At 33.9% G+C, this 24,388-nt stretch overlaps 2 protein-coding genes across 2 annotated transcripts in view; one reads left to right on the forward strand and one right to left on the reverse strand.

Moving 5' to 3' along the window:
- The window catches only part of LOC129953126 (chromatin-remodeling ATPase INO80), a 151,823-nt gene extending 128,296 nt beyond the window's left edge, over positions 1 to 23,527 (forward strand). Inside the window, exons 14-15 of the mRNA XM_056065994.1 lie at positions 21,710 to 21,880; positions 23,090 to 23,527. Coding sequence (XP_055921969.1) covers positions 21,710 to 21,880; positions 23,090 to 23,373 — 455 coding nt within the window. The 3' untranslated portion in view covers positions 23,374 to 23,527. The remainder of the gene's footprint in view (positions 1 to 21,709; positions 21,881 to 23,089) is intronic.
- On the reverse strand, positions 394 to 1,388 carry LOC129953164 (uncharacterized). Its single transcript, XM_056066012.1, has one exon. The coding sequence runs from the start codon at positions 1,312 to 1,314 to the stop codon at positions 520 to 522; it is 795 nt and encodes a 264-aa protein (XP_055921987.1). The 5' UTR covers positions 1,315 to 1,388; the 3' UTR covers positions 394 to 519.
- Positions 23,528 to 24,388: the final 861 nt, after the last annotated feature.

A 24,388-nucleotide genomic window follows, 5' to 3' on the forward strand; every position in this document is an offset into this window, starting at 1 on the left:
AAAATTCGACGTGGAAGGACGACTATTTACATGTTGTGAAGAAGACAGAAGCTAGACGTATACTCTTGTGTTTTTTTATTTTTCGAGTATTTGTTATTTACACTATTATTTCGCTTCAGCGCATCCGTAACATGAATCGTCTGAATCTGCCCAATAATAACTGTACAGATGTCATATGGATTTAGCAAATTGATTAAAGTTTAAGTAGCCATTGGGTGGTTTTAACTTCAGCAAATTGTAAAGAGATAATAATATGTTCAAACCGTTTAAAATTGGGTAAATTATCTTCCACTAAAAATGGAATTGATAATTTACTAAATCGTTTAAAATGTTGCTCCAATTTTTATAAAATAACAAAGAAAAAAAAAAACAAAATCGACTATTGTGCTTACATTTAATTATAAAATCAAGCATTAATTTGACATAAGCTTTCGTAGTTGTCAAATTAATTTGAACTTAACACGAATTTGACTACGTCAAATTAATTTAGATTTTATTAATTTTCTTATATTTATCAATCTAATACCCACGAATTCTCAAGTGGTACGGTAAAGGTTGTTGTTCTTTAAGTTTTTCTTGTGGTTGAATTTTATGAAAAACTTCGTCAGTTCTTGAAGTAGTACTACTAGTATGACGAGAATTCTTAAAATTCGAATCACTTAAATATTCAAGTCGTTTCTTATGTTTGTTCCACTGTTCGCTTGTCATTCGAACTCTTTTAAATGGCTCCGGTACATAACAATGGGGTTTGATTGGAAATTCCCTTGGTTTTGCTAGGTTTTCGATGCGATCTGAGATTTTATATTTAAGCGCCTTCCTGCTAACACTAAATCTCATATTGCGCCAAAAATTCATTTCTGATTCTTCATGAAACCACCATTTCGGTATTATAAGACTTTCTAAAGAACTACCATTTTTTACGGCATCATTCATTTGATTTCTTGCAAAGTTAGTTATTGGTGAGGAAGTATTTAGCTGTGATGTAGATAAGTCGAACTTTTCACGTTTTTGCCTAGGATTTGCAAGTTCATTCATTCTTTTTTGAGATCGTTTTGGTAGAGGCTGCTTTTTTATTGGACCGTTGACTATATCTTTATTTGAAAACTTTTTGGTCTGCCTTTCTTTTACCCAATTATTGAATCTTTGCCAATCATTTTGTGTCATAGGTCCTGGTTTTCGAAATCGTGTTGGCATTGGATGAGGCTCGGGGCTTTCATAATTTTTACGTTTGGCGTTTTTTTCAACCCATTGCGATTTGCTGCTTGCTAAACTATGTGTCAAATAACTATTAAACTGTGAATTTAAGTTTGGCATGTCGAAAATTTAAAAATAATACTTGAATTTGAAGTTTTTCCTCAATTTGATTGATTTAATTATTTTTTCAAAGATATCAAACACATTGTATGTACATATGAAATATGGTATACTTCTTAATAAGTTCTAAGGTCATTTGTTAAAATTAAAGCAAAAGTAAATCCGGACAAACTAAGACAAGTGTTAAGATTGATCAGATTTATAAAAAAGGCATTGCCATGTCAACATGACAATAAATAATCTCTTAAGCCCTAAAAGAGAAAACTTCGAATTTATCTAACAACAAACAGACCAATTTTCATACTCAACATAATCGGATTTACTTGAATACGTGTGTCTCCTTCTGTGCGTTTTTTTTTTTCGTTTCATTGGATGCATTAAATTCTAACGTACTTAATGTGTTTAAGGGTAAGTGATGAATCAAATTAAAGATACAGATATGTCCATTCATATCGAAAATGTGAGAAGCCTAAAAAATATAATTATTTCATTTGTGATTTCTAAAAAAGTGTAAAATAGATGAAAAGTTCAAAAAATAATGGTTTTTGGCGAAATATGACATTCATGAAATAATATTTACTGACCAGTTTTTAAATGCAAGTTGAGTCTGGGTTTACTTAACAGATTGTTTTGAGTTAGTTTAGTTTTAGTTGACTCTTTATTTCATTAGATAATTAATAACATTTTTTTACATATTCAATTTAGATATATAATAAAAAGCTTACTTAAGTCTATATGGTTTTGGCCTATGGTCGTCTACAAGACTGACATTTTTGAGTTTAAATACAATATTATAGCACAAAAACATATCTAAATTCCTATCTAGATTTGTATCTTCATTTATTATACAATTCCTATAACGAAGAAGAGCGACACTATAATTGTGTAGGGCATTTCATCCGACATTTCCGTTTAGTATGGCAATAAGCTCGGCTTCATTAAGGCTTTTTTTTTTCTCCAAAATATCTCACCCTGAACTCTTTCATGACTGGACAGATCGCAATAAAATGATGAATGTCTTCTCGTATGTGTTGTTCAAATGGTAGACATGTGCGTTGTGCATTCAAGAGGACACTAGCGTCCACAGGTTTTTCTCAAAACCCCACCTCTGTCTATCAACTTCTACTCTCACATCCCCGTGGTGAATATCGGCTGCCTAGTACCCCAACTGGAGATTGGGTTCCAACCCCAGTTGTTGGGGGCAGCAAACGAGAGAGGGGGGAAAGGTGTTTCCAGCCGGCAGCGGAGGAATTCCCGAGATGGAATTGACGGTGTCGTCTACAGTTCCAGTAAGGTTGAACTACTCAGTGAACACCTTATAGGGCTTCTTCGACTTATTCGTAGCCCAGACCTATAAGGAACGGCTCCCCATCCTTGAAGTTATACTTAAGATCTGGCCCTCCAGGTTGAGGGTTGTGCCGTCGGGGTGACTTCCTGGCCACGTAAAAACTTCATAGTTGCGAAGCACCAACAAGCCTCGGATACGGACGGATTTACTGTTGATAACCTACGCAAACAAATTAAGGACAACGAACGTGGGATATTCACGTGGAATGTTAGGTCCCTTAACAGACCATGTGTGCCGCACAATTAGCGGAGGCCCTAGACTGCTATAAAGCAGACATCACCGCCATCCAGGAAATACCATGGGATGGGCAGGGCAAATAAGAGGATGGAAAACTGCGATATTTACTATGGTGACTGCTACCACGAAAACCAACAGCGGTTATTTGGATGCGGCTTTGTCATTGGAGCCAGACTTAGGCAAGGAGTCTCGAGCTATAGGTGCATTTATGAGCACCTCATGACCATCCGCATCAAGACTAAATTCGGCAACATTAGCCTGATATGCGCGCACGCTCCCACAGAAGAGAAAGATGACAACACCAAAGATATTTTCATCGAGCTCTAAGACAAAACATATGAGCAGTGCCCTAGCTACGATATTAAAATTGTCCTGGGCGATTTTAATGCCAAGCTAGGAAGGGAAAACATCTTTGGTGGAATAATCGGGAAGAACAGCCTGCACGACAACACTTCCGACAACGGATCCAGGCCAATAGATTTTGCTGCGAGGAGAATTGTCATGGTAGCCAGTACGCGTTTTCCACACCTGAACATCCACAAAGGAACTTGGAGTTCTCCAGATCAATCTACCGTCAACCAGAATGCCCATATTGCTACCGACGCCAGACACGCTTCCAGCATCATGGATGTAAGAACTCTCCGAGGAGCTAACATCGACTCGAAACACTACCTCGTTGTAGCCAAGGTAACACTTCGGGTTTCCAGACCCAAGGCAAAACAGGGAGGTGCTGGAAGAAGGTACAACTTTGAACGGCTACAATCGCCAGAGATCGCCAAATCGTTTTCCGACCGAGTTAGAAGTAACCTCTCTCGAAGTTCTCTGCCGCCAACACAATGTATCGAAAACCAGTGGCAACATTGCCAAGATGCAATATATAATATGCTTGGTTTCAAGCAGCCACCAACAAGGAACCCCTGGTTTGATGAGGAATGTCGGCAGGCAAATGCAGCCAAACAACAGGCACGCAAAGCGCCGCTTCATTAAAGGACGAGAGCTGTTCATGAGCTCTATGAGCAGAAGAGGCGAGAAGAACACCGACTTCTCAGAAGGAAAAAGAGAGGGCATGAGAAGCGTGCGGTCGAAGATTTTGAGAGATTTAAAGCAGAAATGAAATTCGAAAGTTTTATAAATAAGTGGAACGAAATTCAAAGGAACATAATCCTAGAACAGAAGGCTGCAAAGACGAAAGTGGAAACATCATAGTAGAACGGCAGTAAATGCTGATAATATAGAAGGACCGATTCTGCAGACTGTAAAACGGATTCCGCTGTCAGGCAGGATGATCCATTCAACATAGACGACGAAAGCCAACAATCCCGTCCTTAAAATTGCCATATCTAAGCTGAAGTCTAATAAAGCCGCTGGAGCGGATGGCTTGAATGCCGAGCTCTTTAAAGCAGCTAAGGTTAATTGATGGTTAGGAGCATGCACCAACTAATTTGTAAGATATGGTCGAAAGAAAGCATGCCTGATGAATGGAACCACAGTATTGTTTGCCCGATCCTGAAAAAAGGAGACGCTCTAAACTGCACCAACTATAGAGGAGTCGGTCTACTTCGCCTATAAAATGTTCTCTGCTATAATATGTGAACGTCTAAAGCCCATCGTCAACAACCTGATAGGTCATTATCAGTGTGGTTTTAGACCAGGAAAGTCCACAGTTGATCAAATATTCACATTACGCCAGAACCTGGAAAAACCCAAGAACACCAAATCGAAACCCACCATCTTTTCATCGATTTCCAGGCCGCATATGCCAACATCTTTATTGACGAGCTGTATAGAGCTATGTCTAGTAATAGCATCCCTGCCAAACTCGTCCGTTTGTGCAGGATGACCATCGAGAATTCACGCTGCTCCATAAAGGTTGGAAACAACTTAACAGAACCTTTCGATTTCAAAAAAGGCTTTAGACAAGGTGATGCGCTTTCATGCGGTTTTTTTGAAAAGTACAGAGCTCCCTCGTGAACTCTGCAGGCACTATTTTTCAAAAGTCTGTCCAATTACTAGCATATGCTGATGAAACTGACATAATCGGAAGAACTCAGTGTGATGTCAATGGGGCTTTTTTGAGTATTGAGGCAGAGGCGGCAAAAATGGTTTAACGTTTAATGAGGTCAAAGTACATACTGTCGTCAAGAAAAGACCTACAACACCGACGACGTCTTGATCAAAACGTCACAATTATCTAGGAGAATTCTTCTTTAACTATCTAAACGGTCTAAATCATATCAGCCTCTCGCGTTTCGTAAGGCACTTAAACTAGTTCCATTGAGCTTAGGAGGCAGCCTCAAGATTCATGTGGTATCACAATGGGCCATTAAACTGGCCTTATGTTCCCGTTTCCATTATGGACAGCCACTTTAACCTAACCTAACCTAAGAGAGTAAGTGATTCATGAATCGATCTTGCAAGGTAACAGGAGTAAATTCTATATTATAAATTGTCTTCTTAATGGTACGCACTACCTCTTGCAGGGCCGTCTCAGTAAACTTGACTTTGAGATGAGACAATGGACTGTTGCGCCACCTTTTTTTTTGACAGGAGAAAATCTTCAAAAAAAGTGTGGGACTTTTAACCACTAAAACCACCTCTTCATCAGGACCAATCTTGAATTATCGACTTCCGATTTTTCTCTCTTAATTTTGTACAATCACTTTGGGGGAAGTTTAAACTTTTAATACTTTCCCATGTTTTTTTAGACCATAAGCTCATGAGACTTGGTTCTTCTTAATCTCCGAACATGGTTTCTTATAATTAAGACGGAGTCCATTTCAGAATTAGTATGACTTTGCAGTCTCTGATTGTGCGATTCAGCGTATTTTTTAACAACTTCTGTAACCATTTCTATTTGTAAGTCACGATGTAGATCGGTATTTCTTATGTACCAAGGTACATTAACTATTCCACGAAGGACTTTGTTTTGGAATTTTTGGATGATTTCGGTATTTGTTTTCTTTGTACAGCCCCATAATTGGATTCCATCTGTCCAAACAGGCCTTAGTACTTGATTATAGAGCATTATTTTGTTTTGGTTTGATAAATCAGAGTTGTTACCAAGTAACCAGTACATTTTTCTATATTTCAAGTTTAGTTCTTTTCTTTTTGATGTGCTCTTTCCATTTCCACTTAAGCTTTGCATCTAAAGTCATTCCAAGGTATTTGGCCGTATTGGCATAAGGTACAGCTTGATTATAAATGATTATTGGAATGTTGTTCATCTTTTTATATGTAATGGTTGTATGTGAAGATTTTGTTTCATTGAGTTTGATACGCCATTTTTCGGTCCAAGCTCTCACTATTTCGACAACATTTTGTAGTTTTACTGCTGCCCTAGAGACACATTTTTCGGGTACCAAAATTGCGGTATCATCTGAAAAGTATTATGTTGTGATTACCAACTGGAATATCCCTTGTGTATAGTAAATACAGGGTAGGACCTAGGACACCTCCTTGTGGTACACCGGCTTCTATTTTCTTCAATTCCGAGTATTCTTGATCGTACCTTACTCTAAACAATCGGTCTGAGATGTACGATTTTAATATTTCAAAGTACTGCCTGGGAAGATCCCTTTGCAGTTTGTACTCAAGTCCCTCATGCCAAACCTTGTCAAAAGCTTGAGCAACAACTAAGAAAATAGCTGAACATACTTGTTTTTCTTCTAATGCTTTTTCTATTACATCCGATATTCTATGAACTTGGTCTATCGTGGAATGTTTATTTCTAAAGCCAAACTGATGGTTTGGGATTAACGTTCTTTCTTCTATGATTTTGCTAAGTTTCTTCAGAAGCAGTTTTTCAAAAACTTTTGCCATAATTGGTAAAAGCGATATTGGTCTGTAAGCCGTCACTTTTGTAGGTGGTTTACCTTGCTTTGGTATGACGATTACTTCAGCAATTTTCCAATGGTGCGGGACATACCGGTGCTTAAGGCATGCATTTAGTATATATTGGAGTTTTATGAAGGCGCCATTTAATATTCCTTAATGCTGTTTTCGAATTTCGAAATATTTGGAGTAGCTTCAATATCAATATGTTCGGTTGTTACATTGGACAAAAATAAATAAAATTAAGCCGAACTTGTTCCAGTATGTTCTCTTATTCACGAACTTATTTCTATTATTTTCGCGTCACTCAGTAATAAAATTGCAAAAGTAGTTATGATCCGACAATAAATTTTGTAGCAAGTTAACTATCTAAAAAATGAATACCTTGAAAGTCTGATGTAACGAAAAAATATAAGCCCTAACCTTGTTTATAAGCAAACATGGAGATTCATTACCAAAGGGTAAAAAATGCGTTTTAATTTGAATTAATAGCTTTTAACTTATCCTTGAACTTCCTTTACAATTTTTGCTAATTCTCAAAACTAAATACACGAAGAAAAATGTATGATAGAGGAAGATATGAAAACTCTTACATATTGATTAATATTCCACTTAACAGGTTTGTTTTATTAAAAAGCTGACAATGGGATACAAAATTAAAATTCTATTTCAAGCCTGCGGGTCTATTAAATGTGATCTTAGGTATTATTTAAAACATATACATCCAAAAGATAAAGTGTATTGATAAGAATAAAATTTGATTCAAAAATATGACCTACCTAACTTCTAGATTTATTGATTAAAACAAAAACAATAATTTTATTGATAAAGCTTTTGAGGAAAGTTGTTCTTTTCCGTTCAAAATTTAAGAGGGTTATATTGATATAAAAATAACATTCATTTCCACACAATGTAAACAGTTTGATGTCGCTTTGCTTATCTTTAAAAATGACTGCAAGTAAAAATAAAAACCTCAACCCGTTGGAGGAAATAGCGAACTCACTTGAAAATACATTTGATTTTCATCGAACAATGGGAACATTTGATTGAAAAGTTTGATAAATGTAAAAAAATAAATTTAAATTCTGAGCTTTACATGCTTTGATACATAGAACGCGTTTTAATGCCACTAGTCCCTACGAGCTAATACGCCACCTTATTAACTTCCCATAGGAAGTTAATGTAATGGATCCGATTTGTCATATTGAAAATTTTGACATTTCTCCGCGTTTCAATGTTCCTAGAGTCGAAATAAAAGATTTTTAGAAAAATGTCCGTGCGTGTTTGTGTACATACGTCCATACGTTTTCGATGTATTTTTCGTCGTCCGAAGCTCAAGAACCAGTAGAGATATCGACTTCAAACAAATTTTGTTATACAGATAATAAGGCAGAAAGATGCAAAAAGGGTTCTCAAAAAAATTGCGTGAGTGGTTTTTTTACCATAACAGTTTAAAAAAAGTGAACATTTTGTTTAACTCTAAATATCTCACAAATCGAGGACGCTAAAGACTTGGATTAAATTTTATATTATATATTGTAACGTGAAACCAAACAAATATATTTTTTGAAAAAATCCAATTAATGTTTTTTTTATAAATCAAAAAAAACTGAAAACAAAAATTGTCACCCCTAAAATTTTACGAATACAAAAGCATTTTATCTCCAAAACAATTTTTTTCCAATGGAAAACAACGTTTCAACATCTGGTAAGATTTTGAGAAAAATCAAATTAAGAGTTTTCTTATAAAAAAGCAAATCCTAAAAAAAACACTACTCAAAGTTGGTAAAAATTGAATTTCAACTCAAGCATCTTTTCAATAATATGAGATATTGGCTTTAAACTACTATTATCTTTTAAAAAATATTGTTATTAACATTTTGAACATTTTTTAGAAAAATCGAATTGACAATTTTCTTACAAAAAATAAAAACGTAAACAAAAAAATTTGTAAAAGTTGGTAAAAATTGATTCTCGGCTTTAATATCTTTTCATAACTTTGAGATATTGGCTTTAATTTACTTTTATCTTTCAAAAAATCTTGTTGTCAAGATTGATTAAAATTTTAAGAAAAATCGAATTGACAATTTTTTTTACAAAAAATAAAAACTTAAAAAAAAATTTAACAAAAAGTTGGTAAAAATTGATTTCGATCCAAATGTCTTTTTAAAAATTTGAGATTATGTCTTCAACCTAATTTTAACTTATAAAAAATATTGTTTTTAACATTCTGAACATTTTTTAGAAAAATCGAATCGACAATTTTCTTACAAAAAATAAAAACCTAAACAAAAAAATTTTTAATAATTGGTAAAAATTGATTCTCGACTTTAATATCTTTTCTAAACTTTAAGATATTCTTTTTAAACTACTTTTAACTTTTAAAAAATATTGTTGTCAACATTTAGTAAAATTTTGAGCAAAATGTAATTGACAGTTTTTTTTACAAAAAATTAAGACCTAAAAAAAAATCAATACTAAAACTTTGTAAACATTTATTTTCAAAAATCAAACATTTTTTCTTAAAACCTTTTTATTTCACAAAAAATATTATTTTCGATGTTTAGTATTTTTTTTATAAAAATCCAACAGTACATTTCTTTATAAAAATGTAAAATTCTCAAGAAAAAAATTTGGTAAAATGTGTAAAAATTTAAGAAATGGCACTTAAATTGGTAAAAATTTGTTTTCGACTAAAAATCTATTTAACAAAACTAGATTTTCAAACTAAATTATTTTTTTATATTTAAAATATTGTTGGTAATTTAAAAATTTTTAAAAATAACTCAACAACTTTTTTAACCCAACATGAAAACGTACAAACTTTTAAGCAAGACATATTGGCATACGGGATGGAAAGTTATCAGTGTGGGTCGCATCCCAGCCTCTTTTTAATTTTGTATTTCAACGCGCGCCGCCATATCACATATACAGCTGTGAAATGCAATTTTCAACATTTGCTCTTATTACACTCAAACAAAGTCAAATTGGTTTTATTTCATCTTTAACGGTGTGGTTTGTCAATTAACTTTGCATACACTCAACCTTTCACCTACCTCAAATCCTCTAGAGTGTCCATTGACCAAGCATGGGGGTTGCCTACCTTACATACCCCAACGTAAAAATAAGTTGGTCTTATTTCTCAAAATAGTTCGGCTTTATTTCACTTTGTCAGACTTTCACTTGGCCAACTGCGGCCTTATTTCACTTTTTTAAGATGCATGAAGTTTTGAAAGTTGGTCTTATTTCACTGCACCTTGAAGTTAAATACCCGAAACTAATAGACCCAAAATGTTAACAGTTGATTTAATAGAATGTTTAGAGTTTTTTTCTGAAGAACAAACACTGATCTGAAGCTATTTGTCCCACTGTTTCCCTTTTTAACTGCCTGACCGTGCTGACGAATTTTTGATGCATAAATAGATTGGGTGATGGTAGGGGAACATGCAACTGATTTAATGAATTCTTTACGTTTTACTGTGCTGTTGTATAGATACTTACCTGTGTTACCAGTGTTTGCGTGGTTATTCAAATTCTTGACAAACTTTTCTAGATTTCAATTGCAAGCTCGTTAAGGAGCACAGCTATGGAAAAGTAGGCAATCTTCTTAAACCTCTTCATACATTGAGTAAGAACTCAAAAGAATGTTTTACTGTTACAAAAAAATAAAAATATAAAGTTATATCGAGAACACAGAATGAATTTTGCGATTAAAAATAAAATAAAATAAAAGATACAAATATCCATAACACATGATATAAGTTAGGTATGAAAAGGGTAATCTAGTTTTTGAAAAGGACTCACAAAAAAAGATAGATTACCTTTTGATGGGTTAATAATGGTATCATTTAGGTTATAAATCAACCTTCTGCCGTGAAATTGTTCGATTAAATGTGTATTATAGTAATCGTATAACCTTGACCAAGGTGTGGAAGTGCTGCGAACATATGCTCATTTTATTTTACTTTTTCTAAAACCAATTAAAAACAACCGAATCGATCTATGGCATGTGTTTTAAAAAACATCATGTTTGTTTTAGTGTTTTTTATTTATAATTTTCGTCCGAAAATAGAAAATCCGATCCTGATGCATTTTGTAAAAGGATACTTTGTGAGTGCTACCAGCATAAGGAAGTTGCATTCTCGTTTGCTTACCTAAACATCTTGCGGTGTAGTTTAATAATACTGCAGTCTTTTACACACTACATCCAAAATATAGTACAAAAAAAACATGATGTGGCATACAAAATTTGAACATAAGGGAATATGTTTTTTTTTACGGACCCCAACTTAGCTATCTTAAACGTAATTTTTAAAGAGCATTTGAAAAAATACTTTTGAATGTACACACCATTATAAGAGTCGAAACAAAGTCAAAGATTCTTGGATATAGAAAAAACATCTTTATTTCTCTACAAAGTCTCCGTTTAGCTCGACACACTTTTCCCAGCGATGTAAAATAGCTTTGATACCCTGTTTATACAGGGTATCAGTCAAGTTCCTCAAAATAGCCATCAACCGCAGACCCCAACTCTTCATGGTTGGCACATCTTTTACCACCGAGCCATTTTTTTAATTCGGAAATGCAAAATTATCTGAGGGGGCTAAATCTGGAACAATTTGACTATAACTCGATTTACAGTAATTAAACTGGTGTCTTGATGAAATAAAACTTTCTTTTTCTCCAAATGAAGCCGTTTTGGTTTTGTAGCACAAGCCCTGCAAGAAGTTCGTGAAAATACTCGCCGTTAATTGTTATTCGGGTTGGGTTCGAAATCCTGTATGGATCAAAACACTGTATCTCAAAATAGTGTATTTCAAAATACTGTAGCTCAAAATTCTTTATCTTAAAATTCTAGATACCAAAATTCTGTATTTTAAAATTCTGTAAATAAAAATCGTTTTGATAATGTAAAAAAGGCGCACTGGAAATCGAGTTCTTTTTTTGTTCTTCTCTATAATAGAAGCTTAAGAGCGGAATTTTGCAAAAATACAGTATTTTTGGATAATAATTTGCTCATACAGCATTTTAAGAAGAAGAATTTTGAGATACAGTATTATCAGATACAGTATTTTGACAACACAGCATTTTGAGATACAGTATATTAACCATACAGTATTATGAATATACAGTATCATACAATAAAATACAGAATTTTAACCATACAGTATTTTAAAATACAGTATTTCGACCCGCTGCGCTCCCTTGTTATTAATTTCTGAAGATAATCAATGAAAATTATGGTTTTGACTGTTTCTTCGTCTCAGGTGTGAAATGATGGACTCATGTTTTATCCATAGTTATACATCGATGCAAAAGCTCTGCTTTATTGCTGTGAAACTTCGCCAAATACTCGATTAAATCAGCGTGTCGAAATGCTGTATTTTAAAATACTGTATGTTCAAAATTCTGTACCGCACGATACTGTAGTATGGTCATAATACTGTATGTTTAATATGCTGTGTTTCAAAATGCTGTACATTTAAAAGAATGTGTCTCAAAATGAAAAATTATTATGATGTTTTCTTAAAAAAAGTAAAGTGTTCAGCATTTTGAAATACAGAATTTTGATCATGCAGTATTTTGTACATACCTTTTTTTAAAATACGGTATTTTGATCCATATAGTATTTCGACCCCAACCCATTTTCGTTCCATTGCATTGTGAGTAACCGCGAACCCATCTTGCGCACAGATTTCTCATGTCCAATTTTTATTTCAGTCAATTTTCGACATACAGAGCTTTTTGAAATTACTACCATGTCTGCTAGCTCGCGCACTTTCAGTCGACGGACGCTGGGGCCGGTTGTATGGAGAGCGTAAAGGAAATACAATTCATTAATAAACTAATATTTTACAAAGTAGATAAAGAAAAGTATAAGTTTTTAACGTTCTTTTTTTAATAAATTCACAACAGGTAATGAGCTCATAAAACTCATAAATGGATCAGATGAGATAAATAAACGATTAAAAATATTAGTAATGTTGTTATCTTTTCTGGATGTCTTTCTACTAAAATATTCCCGGTATGTTTTAAAGTTCTGTTCCTGGCCTCTTGGGCCTGATAATTTCTTGGTTATTGATAATTTTAGGATTTTGTGTACAGTTGGGGTCATTGGCATCCACGGATATAATTCTACATATAAAAAAGCGGCGCCTTGGCAGTAATTTTTGAATTTTTCAGAGTTGATAATAAAGCTTGATATGGCTTGTAGTATCATATAAAATAGTCTTATACACTGAGCCAAAAAACAACGTAAAATCAATGGAAACCACTTTGAATCAATGTAAAATCACAATATTTATAGCCTCAAGTAGAAAATGATTGAATCAAAGCAGATACACTTTGATTTTCGATTGTTGTGAAATCGTAGTAAAATCAATTGAGTTCTGCTTTGAATCAAAGTTTAAATCACAATGTTTTTAGCCTAATGCCGAAATATATTGAATCAATGTTGTTTCAACTTTAATTTGAGTGGCTACGTAACCAATTAACGTTAACGTTTTTCCTCACGTTTCAACTTAGAATCAAGTATGAACGTATTTGAATTAAATACGTTGTAACTTTAAATCAAATATGTCGCCACTTTGAATCACATACGTCGCCACATTGAATCAAATGTGTCGCCACTTTGAATCAAATATGTAGTCACTTTGAATCAAATATGAATCCAATTTCAATTAAGTACTTAAAAACGTCGAATTTTATGTAATTCGTATTACTTTTCAATATAATTTCCTTTTAATTTGGAATTTAATTGCAAAGTAATACAAAAAATATCAAATTTGGTGTTTTAAAACATTAGGTATTCCTGTAAATGAAAATGGAAATATTACAGATTAAAGGGAAATTATTTTAATTAAAAACAGAATACATTGTCTTATGTTTTCGGGATTAATATCATCATTTTTCAATGAAGTAATTGTTATTTATATAATATACTAGGTTTAAATTAAAAAATAAATGAAAAATGTATTGTGTTTTTATTTAACATGATAAGATTACCTGAGATCAGCCGTATTTTCTGAAAACTAAAAACAAAGAATAAACAGCTGAAAATTGGAAAAAGGACAAGCAACCTTTGGCAAAAATTTAAGAAAGTTAATGCAAACTTTACTTAAGGCTTTTGAAAAAAGATACATAGATTTTGATCTTATTGTTAGATTCGTATTTATTTATTTCACAATTCTTACAAAAATAATTCTTACACTTACATATATTTTGGATAAAGCTATTTTTTTTTTCAATTAAAAGTTTGCAGAAGGCTTATTTATTGGTTACATTTGTTACAAATATTTATTTTTGGTAAAAGCTTTTCCATTATTTATGGATTATAGATGTAATATTACTAAGGTAAGCTTTACCCTTCTTATGTTTAGCTTCAAACCGCATTACCCAGACGTAATTTAAAGGCCCACATTTTTTAATTGCTGAAGGGTAATGTACCAAAAAGTGGTGTTTGGGTTTTAAAGTTCGCCCAAACAACTTAACACAATGCGTATGGTGTTCTTAAAGTTTTCAAGTCATTATCACTAAACTGAGTTTTAAATAACAAATCAAACATTTTTACAAGTTTTGCCAACAATATCCAGTATGAATTTTTTGGATCAATCAAATCACCTACCATTAATGGCAAAAAATGAAGAAAGCACAATACTTGACAAAGTGTCATTTTCAAATTAAAGGATTTTAGTCTTTTCATATCGATGGGAGAAGAAAGATTTCCTATTTCGGTTTCCCCGTATTGAAAAATTTGTTTTCTGCTATTCAAAATTTGCAAAGATATATTTTTATGTTCAATTAAGCCCATTAAAATGTTACAAACATCATATACGATAACCCCTTCCAGGACGTCATGCATCCAATCGAAATAAAAATTATGAACAGGATAAAAAGCTACTTCATTCCCAAACTTTTTTAAATAATTTTATGAATTAAAAGCAGCATGGAATAAAAACTTTAACTGGGATTGTAAATACTGAGGAAGAGTTAGAAATGTATAATAGCAAGCACATATAGATGATGTGTGAGTAAAGGGGATTATAATTTTGAAAATCGTCAAAATATAAAGTATAGGGTATAATGAAATTTGTTTGAAACATCTTTTTTTGATATGATCCTGATTTAAATGCTTTTCTTGATTTTCTAAGGTAACCTTCAAAATTCCTGGTATATCAAAGAGTGACTTAAACTGAAAACGAAGTGACATCATATAAACATTAATAGATTTAACATCAAAAGTATGGATTCTCTGAACTACTTTCTCAGATATTTTGTTTTCTATCACAGATGATTTTGGTACTATGGTAAAGGGAAAACGCATTTAATTCAAAAGTGATCATTACTTGAATTAAAACAAATTTTGAGATTGATTTAATGTCGTTAAAACTTTGATTTGAAGTAGTTCCGTCATTGAATGAAAAATAAATATTTTCTACTTTGAATCAAATTTGTTTCAACTTTGAACTTACGTTGTTTCTTGTCTATTTTTTTTTATTTGATAAGGGGAAAAAGAGTTTGAATTAAAAGTTCCCACCGCTTGATTTAAAGTTAACTAAGTAATTTCGCCAGTTTGATTTAATGATGTTTTAACTTTAATTCAAATTATTTCACCTTTGGATCAAAAATTAAAATGTTCTACTTTAAATTAAAGTCGAAACGCATTTAAAACTACATTTTTTCGCCTTATTTTTTTTTAAATTGTTATGATGTAGAGAAAACGAATTTGAATCAATGTGCTCATTAATTAATTCAAAGAGACCAAATTTTGTTCCGACTTTGATTTAACAACGTTTTAACTTTGATTTAAATGACTTCTTCTTTGAATAAGAAACAAAGATTTTCTACTTTAAATTAAAGGGGTTTCGTCTTTAAATCAACGTTGTTTTTCGTTTGAAATATTTTCAACCAAAAAAATACAATAATTTGAACGCGTTTATTTTTTATTCATTCATCATTTTATATTTCGTAGTAAAACACCTTGTTTAATAGGTTTCGTATTTAAAGCTAAGTAGTTTTACTTTGATTTATAGTTGTTTTTTCGAAGTGGCCTACAACGTAAATTCAAAAGGAATCGCATTACAATTTACGTTGCCATTTTTCTCTGAGTGTAAGCTCCGAGAGCTCCTGTCACTTTTGCAGACGTTTCATAATTTTGGAAAAACTTTCGAGCTACGTTTCGGTCATTGCTTTTTCCGAAACCACGCTTTGGTTTGTCTACAATGAGAGACATTTGACTCTTGAATTCTGTCTGTATTCTAATTTTATTTTCTTCAAAGATTAATTATTTTTTTTACTGACACGCCAAGAAGCTATTGGTAATTTGTATAAAAGATGCAATATATACTCAAAAGTTCTAATCCATGAGTGTAGTACAGAAATGCCAAGTGTTTCTTTTTGACCAACTAGATTAAGATTTTAGTCTTTTGACGTTGCACCACATAAAAAGCATCTGAGTGTAGAATTTGTATCAGTTAAAGAATTGCATAATTTTCCATCAACCTTTATATGAATTTCCGTTTAAATAAACTAATGAACTTATTAAGTTCCTGATTTTGCTACCAATTTTCTCTTTTTTTTTCTTAACAAGTTCATTAGTTTCTTTTCCGTATTCAAGATTAATGTACTTTTGCTTGTACTGCTTATGTCTGGAACTTCCACCGAACCCCTATTTTGAAATTAAAACAATCTCGTCAGATAGATTTACAGTGCAAAACGAAAAAAATATTTTGCTGAGAATTAAGTAAGCGATTGGCTGTGTGGTCAAGCAGCGACTGAAGAGACATAACAGCTTTAGTTTCACTAACAGAAACATTATTAGGATAGCATAAAGACTTTTCTGCCTGAATCATTTTATATGATGGAAACAGATCTATTGCACAGTTAAGCTTCAATGATCATTGAAAGTGCTTCTCGTGGTGACAATTTTTTAATTTTTGAATTAATATTTAAATAAAGGCAATCTTTTCCGTAGGTATGTGACTCTGCAACTTTCTTAAAAACTTCTGCTTTTTGACTTTTACCTGAAGCTCTGAAAGGCATCTAAGCAGCAAAAACCAAGGCATTTGCAGGAATCTCAAAGCGCAAGCTAGTCGTTTTTCTACGTTTTGTTTGACCACTGCACTCTTCAAACTCTAACGTACGTCTTCCAATCCCCACAATAGGAACACATGATTTTTGGAACATAAAACTCTGTTCCAACCAACTTTTTTTATTTGCTACACGTCGTTTATTGTTCTTAGAAAACATTATCCACTTACTACGTAGATGGGTCTTGAAGTTCCGGAGCTCTGTTTTAATTTTGTTTCTATTGTCAGTAAGGCAAGCCGTTACTTCCATAACAAAGTCAACAATGTGATCAAATTTTTTACCGAAATCTTTGTCATTACTACTTATAAATTTATCCAACAACATTTTTTTTTTAATTACAATTTCTGAAAAGATTTTTTTTCAACCTACACAACCTCGTTTCTTATACAATTAATTAAAAAACTTCAAATTGCAACAGAGGCTTTCACTTCTAGCTTTTGTTTCTTCTAAAAGAACATCTATAAGTATACATACTCATTTTAAAAAACCTCTATTGCAAATAAGCACAAACATGTTTAAACATTTTATATGGATATTTGCACTTTTTAACTTTTTTTTTCCCGAGTTTTATTATTTATGTTGATAAAAACACTTTTTTCTTATCTACTCACCTTGATTAATCGATGAATTTTTAAACCCACTGATTTTTTTTTACTCTAAATTGACCGATTAGAGCACAACAGATCTTTTTATTTACAAAAGCACAACCTAACAGGTTGTTTTCTAGCACCCTACTGCCTCTCCGACCTTCAAAGGTTTACAGATTTATAGAAAATTATTAACCACTCTTCCAAATTTTGCATTTTGATTTGATTACAATTTTTTGGATTTTCTTTACCATTTCCGGCGTGGTCACCTTATTTGGTCGAACGGTGCGATGTTGGCCTTGGCAGCTCATCCAGTATTTTACTGTTGTAATCGAAGGAGTAGACTCCCCCAGAGTATAATCTAGCTCCACTTTGATATTGAAAGCAGTTTATCTCATAACGATGACTAAATTTGTTCATGTTTACAAATTCACTGAAAGTGTTCACTATTCAAACTTAAGCCTTATAAAGTTGGTACTCCTTACAATAGTCATTCTTTCAAACATCAACCGCCTTCTATACGTCATGTCGGGTACCTCTAGGACTACACTAATTATATATTCTCATTCTCATATAGAATTCAAGTTTAAAATACCACTCTACGCATGTTTTCTCGCCTATAGGGCGTTTTTTTAGGCAAAAAAATATGACTAATTTATTGCTATAGCCAAGATCTTGGCTAATAGATAAGGGTTTGGCAATCACCCGCTAAATAATTTGTTTAGAAAAATATAAAAAATGGGTTTTAACTGAAAAATATCCTTGAATATGAAAAATATTGTATAACTAACTCGTAGTGTTTTTTGAAAAAATCCAATTAATAATAAATAAATTGGCTGGCGCAACAGTCCGTTGTAAACCAGGGCCTAGTGACTTGCAACTCGCAACCATTCCTGTGTGCGAGTACTTTTGTCAGGAATGGAAGGGACCTACAATTTTAGGCCGAACCCGAACGGCTAATTTGAGAAAGCAATTTTCATGACAAGAATTAAGAAGAAGAAGAAATTGTCAATTCCTCGCAAGAGGCAGTACCCGCGAAAATTATTTTTTTTAAATTAAGGTGGAACACGCAGGGATTGAACCCAAGACCCCTTGCATGACAGTCCAACGAGCTAACCATCATGCCACGTGTACTACAAAAATCCAATTGATAACTTTAAAAAAGAAAAACAAACACATACAAAAACAACTAAAAACTAAAAAAAGTAATTTTCGACTAAAGTGTTTTGTGAACAACGAAAGGTTATAACTTCAACCTTTTATATATATTAAACAGAGTGTTGTTTCTAATATTTTCTAACACTTAGAAAAATTCATGTTTCTAATTTAGAATCTACATACCTAGATCTGTTTATTGCCAGTAAGCAACCTTTACTTTATGACCAATTATCAGTTTCAGTGTTTTCTAGACATGAGCTTTTTTTTCTAATCTACGAACTTTACTAAATTTTGATGTTATGACTGTAAATTTGGATCCTATTTTTTCACAGTCGTCACCTGACCAACAAATTGAATATATCAACACTCAACAGTAATGTGAATATTCAATATGCATAATAATTTAAAAACTAAAAGCTCCCTTCCATTCAGGAATCCTTGTTTCGCCGAAGAGATAAAATTATAATTGAAACACTGCGATTTGGCCTACAAGCAATGGAAGAGGTTTCGTGTTGACATTTCTTATCAACTAAATTGTGTTTCGAAAAAAAGTCGTTTTATAATTGCCGAAGCACCAAACAAATTTAGCTGATATTTAAGCCAACATCACTTTCAATACCACTACAGCAAGCAGTTTATAATAGAGAAATTTCAAATAGACGTTTAAATTTACTACTATTTGTTTGAAGATGTGGTCGAAAGTGTCTAGCCTATTAATTGAACTCATATATTTAATTGAATTTTGTAGACAAATTAGTTTCATATTCAATAGAAAAAGGCAAAGATTATACCAGTGTCTAAGTCCCTAGGTATTTTCAAATACCTATATTTTTCAACCATGAACATTTCTTAACTTCCAAGAAGTTCGGCTTTCGTAAGAAAATTAGTTGTATCACAGCGTTAATAAGTGTCACAGAGGATATTCGAAACACCATCTTCAGTATATAACATTTCAAGACTTTATGATTTCCAAAGGCCTTTGATGTGGTAAACCATTCTTTACTTTGTGAGAAACTCTTAAACTAGTTTTACTTTTCTTCTATTGGAGTCTTACTAATAAACTCTTACTTAACCAATAAACTACAATCTGTCGAATTCAATAAAACTCTTTTCGTATTTTTATTAAATTGTAGTAGAGTACCACAGGGATCTATTCTCGGTCCGCTGCTATTCTCCATTTATTTCAATGAACTCCTTTCTATTGTTAAAACACTGCACTATTCATTTTTACGCTGATGATGCTCAGTCTTACTTAAGTTGTCCGTTGAGACTTATCCAACATACTGCAGTTTTATTGAATGAAGACTTTGAAGTAATTAAACGCTGGTCGGACAATCATGGTTTAGTTCTAAAGCCAACATAAATCAAAAAGTTTTGTTATTTCTAGGAATAAGCGAAAGCATTTATACTTTCTCGCCATCATCTTCGTTGGAACCGCAAAGAACTTAGCTGTAGTTTTCAACCGAAAATTTACTCGGACGCTGTTGACTGTTCTGCGCCATGTGCTTCTCGGTCGTCCAGATCTTTTTCCTTCTTGTGTGAGCGGATTCAACTGCATTGGCCTGCAATGCAGTCGTTACCTTGTATGTCCAATCCATTTCCACTTACGTCTTCGTATTAAATATTCTATAGTTTCCTGACCTGTCCTTCTATGAAAAATTTGATCCTTAGGATATTCACGAAGGTTTGCAGCTTTCTTGTTATGGCTGAAGTAACCTTCCAAGTGCTGCACCCACAGATTCGACATTTGTGTAAAACAGTCGTAGCTTTGTTCTTAAGCTGATAGAGTTATTCCTATAAATTTTTGACAGCATACCGAACGCCGCTTTTGCTTTGCCGATGCGGCGGATGACGTCTTGTTCGGTTCTGCCTTCGATGGAAACGGTACTTCCAAGGTATTGAAAGGTCTCGACTTTTTCCACAGGTTGCGAAAAAATATTTATTTGAGAGGATGGGTTCCGAGGCTGGTCATTTTTGTTTTGCTTCTCTGTTAACACTTGTTGTCATTGGATGGAGATCCATGATCCTATGAGAGAATAAGTAAACATCGTCCGCGTAATCCAAGTGCTTTAAATAGGATTTCAAAGTCCATTGGATCCCTCCGCTACCTGACAGAGCTAACCGCAGTACATCGTTTATCACCAACAAAAACAATATTGGCGACAGAATACAGCCCTGTCTGACTCCGCTTCGGATTTTAAAATCATCTTTCAACCTACCATCGTGCAGAACGTATCACTTCGATTCATCATATGCTGCTTTAATAATAGCAATTAGTTTTCTGGGATGCCTCTACTCCGCAAAGCTAACCAGATATACTCCCTGTTAAAGCCATCAAAGGCCTTCTCGAAGTTGATGAACAGCAGGTGTAGTGGTGATCAATATTAAATGCACTGTTCAATAATGGTCCGAAGGGTGTTAATATGATCAATACAGGAGGATCCAGCGCGGAACCCTGCTTGTTCGGCATCGAGTGTGGCCTCAAGGTGTTCATTGATGCGTTCCAGAATGAATTTTGCTACTATTTTGGCAACGGCTGGTAGAACGTCAATTCCTCTTCAGTTTTCCCACTTTGTAAGATCTCCTTTATTTGGAAGGTAAAGGAAGAACTACGATATGGCAAGAAAGTTGCATTGCTGGCCTAAGCCAAGTTTTAGGCAATTAACAACTACGCGATCTGCCATGCCGTAGGCACCCCAAAAGCTTAAGAATAAGCATAAGAATAAGCATAAGAATACGTTACTTACTTAGTTACTTAAGGGTGTTCAAATTTTTGTAATTCTGACTCCGAAAGTAACAGAAAAATAGCTGTTGGAGTTAATAATGTGGTACGGTATGTCTATAGGATACGGCGGCGCCGTTTTGATTCAAAACAGCATTAAAAAACCCTTAACTTTATTTTCGGATTTACCTCTAACCCACCAACCAGTTGACTTGTTGTCAATTTTAAAAGTCTTTTAGTAATTCCCCGGTTTAAGTATCTAACATATGCACAACAGATCTTTGTAAACTCTGTACGTTTAATGTACAATATAAAAGCTTCACTGTATTGATAAGATACGAATAAAATACAAACTAAACTATGTAAATGTAGCTACTTCAAAATTAATTTGTTTTTATTAAAATCTGTTTTTATTATTTCCAGGCATGTTCAATCACTTCGAATCAATTGGACGTTCGCGCAGACGTCACCATCCACGTGGAACAAAACGAGGACGACCGCGAGGATCTCGTCGCGGCGGCGGAAATGGTTCTCTGTGTAGATCAGGCTCAACCCCAGTAAGATCGACGCCATCGAATGAATCCAATTTGGGTGGTAAGTAAAGTATCCTAATTTTTAAATAGATCCCCGGAAAAGGATCTATACAACCGAAAAATATAGCCAACATTTAGTTTTTAAGTACCTAATATACCAGAACGGAAACCCTCAAGTAGCATCATCTTAATCACGATTTAACAAAATAAAGCATTTAAAGCAGTCACGTAGAAATGTATACACATGCACATCGACAATCCGTCCTCCCTTTCAACCTTTTAATAAGGACCTGTCATTCGTTTATGACACAACACTTATATATTCCTGTTGTCTACAGCCTCCCCCATTCCGGATTCGGCTTGGCTCATGTTACATTGTTGATGTGTGTGCGACTTAACCGCACGTGCTTCCCCCATCTTCCACTCTTCTTTCTGGATTCTGGAATTGTATGCATGTTTTCTTTGGGGTGATGTGCATAGTTATCTCACACCTCGTCACAACCATTCAGATAGAGCCAAAGTCTAAATATTTGCACAGATCAGATCCTGGGATAAGGTACAAGAATCCGGAATATTTTGCCGATGATTTTGTCCGATAATAAAATGCAGACATTTAGTCTGTCCCTACATTATAATGTACCTTATACGGAAAATCCCCAAACAAGGACGAATGTACTTAACGGCTAATGGATGTTTATGATTAAGTATCATTGCTCGGATGGGAATAACGTTGGCTATCGTCCTGGTGATGCCATTCCATTCCACTCCACTCCATTCGATGTGATGTGATGCAATGGCCATGGCGATTGTTGGCTTTCATAATGTGGACAATTGTTAAGCAGCTTATAGAAATGCATTTCTCTCCGGCGTCTGTGATGTACATTTGCACGCACTGCAGAGCGTTAATTGAATAAATCGGCTTATGGCTGATTGTGTCGACCGACCGACCCCAAAATGTATACATTTTTGCAGGATAATTGCAGTAAGCTCATTGGTATTGCTGGGATCGAACCGAGTAGCCACAGATCCAGCATGTGCCAATTTTCCATACTTCTCCGCATCGTCACCGAAACGTGCCGCCATACTATGCAAAGCAGATTCAAAAACATCCTGCCGAAACGTGCCTGTATTTGCATTTGTTGCATAATTATTTTATTAAAGTCGTTGTTGCGAATTGCATTATGTTTCATTTGTATCCTTGTTTTCCGAGCGTGATTAGCTTTAATGTAATGGATTCTAATATCACCTTTTTTTGTAACCCTCTGAATAGGCACAACAACAGAGCATCTTACGAACAGCGGTGAGGGTGGATTTGTGCCGACTATTACACCCGTGAAGAGAGGTCCTGGCAGGCCACGATTAAAACCAGGTGGTCCGCCTAATCCAGGTACACGGGGCACTCCAAGGCCGAGGAAACCAATTGGACCGTTAGTAGTACCGCTTGGTCAGAGTCCTGCAGCTACACCTGTAAATCGTAGTCCGGCAATCAGCCCAGCTCCCAGTCCGGCTTCAGAACGCAGTGCCTATTTTCAGTCCAACGAGGGTGAAAACTGAAAATTAGTAATTTAAAAAACAAAAACTATTTTATTTTATTTCCTTATTTAAGCAAGAAAAAAGTATGTATGTATATACAACATTGTATTATGTAATCTTGAGTATAAGAACAAATAAAATGTATTTCCTTCAAACAGAATTTTCGAATTGAATTAATTATTGATGTTTTACTGATGTGTTAGTTAAACAAGTGCTATATAAGTAAAAATGCAATTCTGAAAAGAAGTGAATATAACGTCCACTTAAGCCAATCTATATATAATATATAAAGGGTGATTTTTTAGCTGTTATCTTTCTGGTTACACTGGTTTAAACAGCTTTCGGCGTGTTTTGTTTCACTGTCAAACATCTTCAGTTTGGTCTATGGGTACGTAAAAAAGCAGAATCGTCGATTTTGGAGTTAATATCAGCTATAAGCATTGCAAGAGCTACAAATGTATCCAAAAAAAGTCACAGTTTGATGCGGTTTATGTGCTGGTGGCATCATTGGACCGTACTTCTTTAAAGATGATGTGAATCGTAACGTAATTAAGAATGGTGAGCGCTACCGTGAGATGATATCCAACTTTTTTGTTGCCCAAAATGCAAGAGCGTGACTTGACTTTCAACAAGACGGTGCCACATGCCACACAGCACGCGGAACTTATTGGGAGGCGAGTTCGGTGAATATTTATTTAAAAAACTGAAAAAAATGTTTGTCAGCTCGAAAATTTTGCATATAAAAAATGATTTCATCTCCAAAACTGTTTAGTGCAACGAAAAATAACGTTTTTACCATCTGGTGAAATTTTAAGTAAAATAAAATTGACAGTTTAAAAAAAAAAACCTAAAAAAACGTTACTCAAAGTTGATAAAAAATGAATACCGCCTCATATATCTTTTTAAAAACTTGAGATTATGGCTGCTAGCTTATTTTATTATGGACAGACGGGATGAGAAGTTATCTGTGTGGGTCGCACCCAGCCTCTTTTTAACTTCCCATAGGAAGTTATTGTAATGGGTACGATTGGTCAAA

The sequence above is a fragment of the Eupeodes corollae genome, chromosome 1 (assembly GCF_945859685.1).
Source record: "Eupeodes corollae chromosome 1, idEupCoro1.1, whole genome shotgun sequence".
Lineage (NCBI taxonomy): Eukaryota > Metazoa > Arthropoda > Insecta > Diptera > Syrphidae > Eupeodes > Eupeodes corollae.

Coding starts and splice junctions, on each gene's coding strand:
- LOC129953164 (XM_056066012.1), bottom strand. CDS start 1,314: ATGCCAAACTTAAATTCACAGTTTAATAGTTATTTGACACATAGTTTA.